The 822-nt window shown below is 66.1% G+C and overlaps 1 protein-coding gene across 1 annotated transcript in view; it reads left to right on the top strand.

Annotated features, from left to right (window-relative positions):
• The window catches only part of ASB16 (ankyrin repeat and SOCS box containing 16), a 5300-nt gene extending 4787 nt beyond the window's left edge, over window positions 1–513 (top strand). Inside the window, exon 5 of the mRNA XM_021710633.1 lies at window positions 328–513. Within this exon, the coding sequence (XP_021566308.1) occupies window positions 328–513 (186 nt within the window). The remainder of the gene's footprint in view (window positions 1–327) is intronic.
• The last annotated feature ends 309 nt before the right edge of the window (window positions 514–822 follow it).

The raw sequence follows: 822 nt of genomic DNA, 5'->3' as shown, positions 1-822 counted from the left end.
TGGGGGAAGATGGAGAATCCCTGGTTCCGGGAAAGCCCCTCCCCTGGCTGCACAGCTGACCTCTGACGCCACAGGGCTCCCACTTGAATCGGCACAGACTGCAGCAGGCACCTCGGCCTTGGTGGCACTGTACCAACCTCTGGGGTGGGAGCAGGTGCAGACCCAGCTGAGACCCCCGCCCTGACCCGTAGTCCAGCCCCCACTGCAGGGCCTCTCTGTCCTGAGTCCTTGGAGATGCATGGAGCCCCCAGGTGAGCTCTCATGGCAAGGTCCCAGGGCCCCATCCTGGGCAGCCCCCTGACAGAAGGGTCTGCACTCCCAGCCTAGGAGCACGAAGCCTTCTACAACTCGGCCCTGAGCATGGTGAACCAGCCCAGGTGCCTGCAGCACCTGGCCCGACTAGCTGTATGGACTTGTTTGGGGAGCCGCTGCCGCCAGGCCGCCCCCTGGCTACCGCTGCCTCCGCTCCTCAGGGGCTACCTGCTGCTGCGAGTGGAGGGCCGCATCCAGTGAGCCCACCCCTCTGCCTGTGCCCAGCTGCTCCTGCCATGGCCCCCCTCCTGGTCAGCCCACCCCTCTGGGGGCTGACCTCCAGCCCAACCTGAGACTCCACCGTCACCGCCTCCCCCGCTGCGCCCAAGCGGTGGCCCCTCTGTCCTCCCTGTGGGCCATCAGGTCCCTCCCCTTAGGCCCGTTCAGCCTCCTGAGAGAGGCCAGCTCTGCCTCTGCCTTCCCGACCAACTTCTGTCATCTCAAGGGAGGTCTGAAACCCATGCCTTGAGTGGAGGCCGGAGGGACCCTTGGGAGTCCCAACTCTGACTA

This window comes from Carlito syrichta, unplaced genomic scaffold, assembly GCF_000164805.1.
Source record: "Carlito syrichta isolate Samal-C Ts95f unplaced genomic scaffold, Tarsius_syrichta-2.0.1 Scaffold295997, whole genome shotgun sequence".
NCBI classification, from domain to species: Eukaryota; Metazoa; Chordata; class Mammalia; order Primates; family Tarsiidae; genus Carlito; species Carlito syrichta.
Note: the sequence above shows the minus strand (reverse complement) of the source record. Positions and strands in the feature narration are given on the sequence as shown.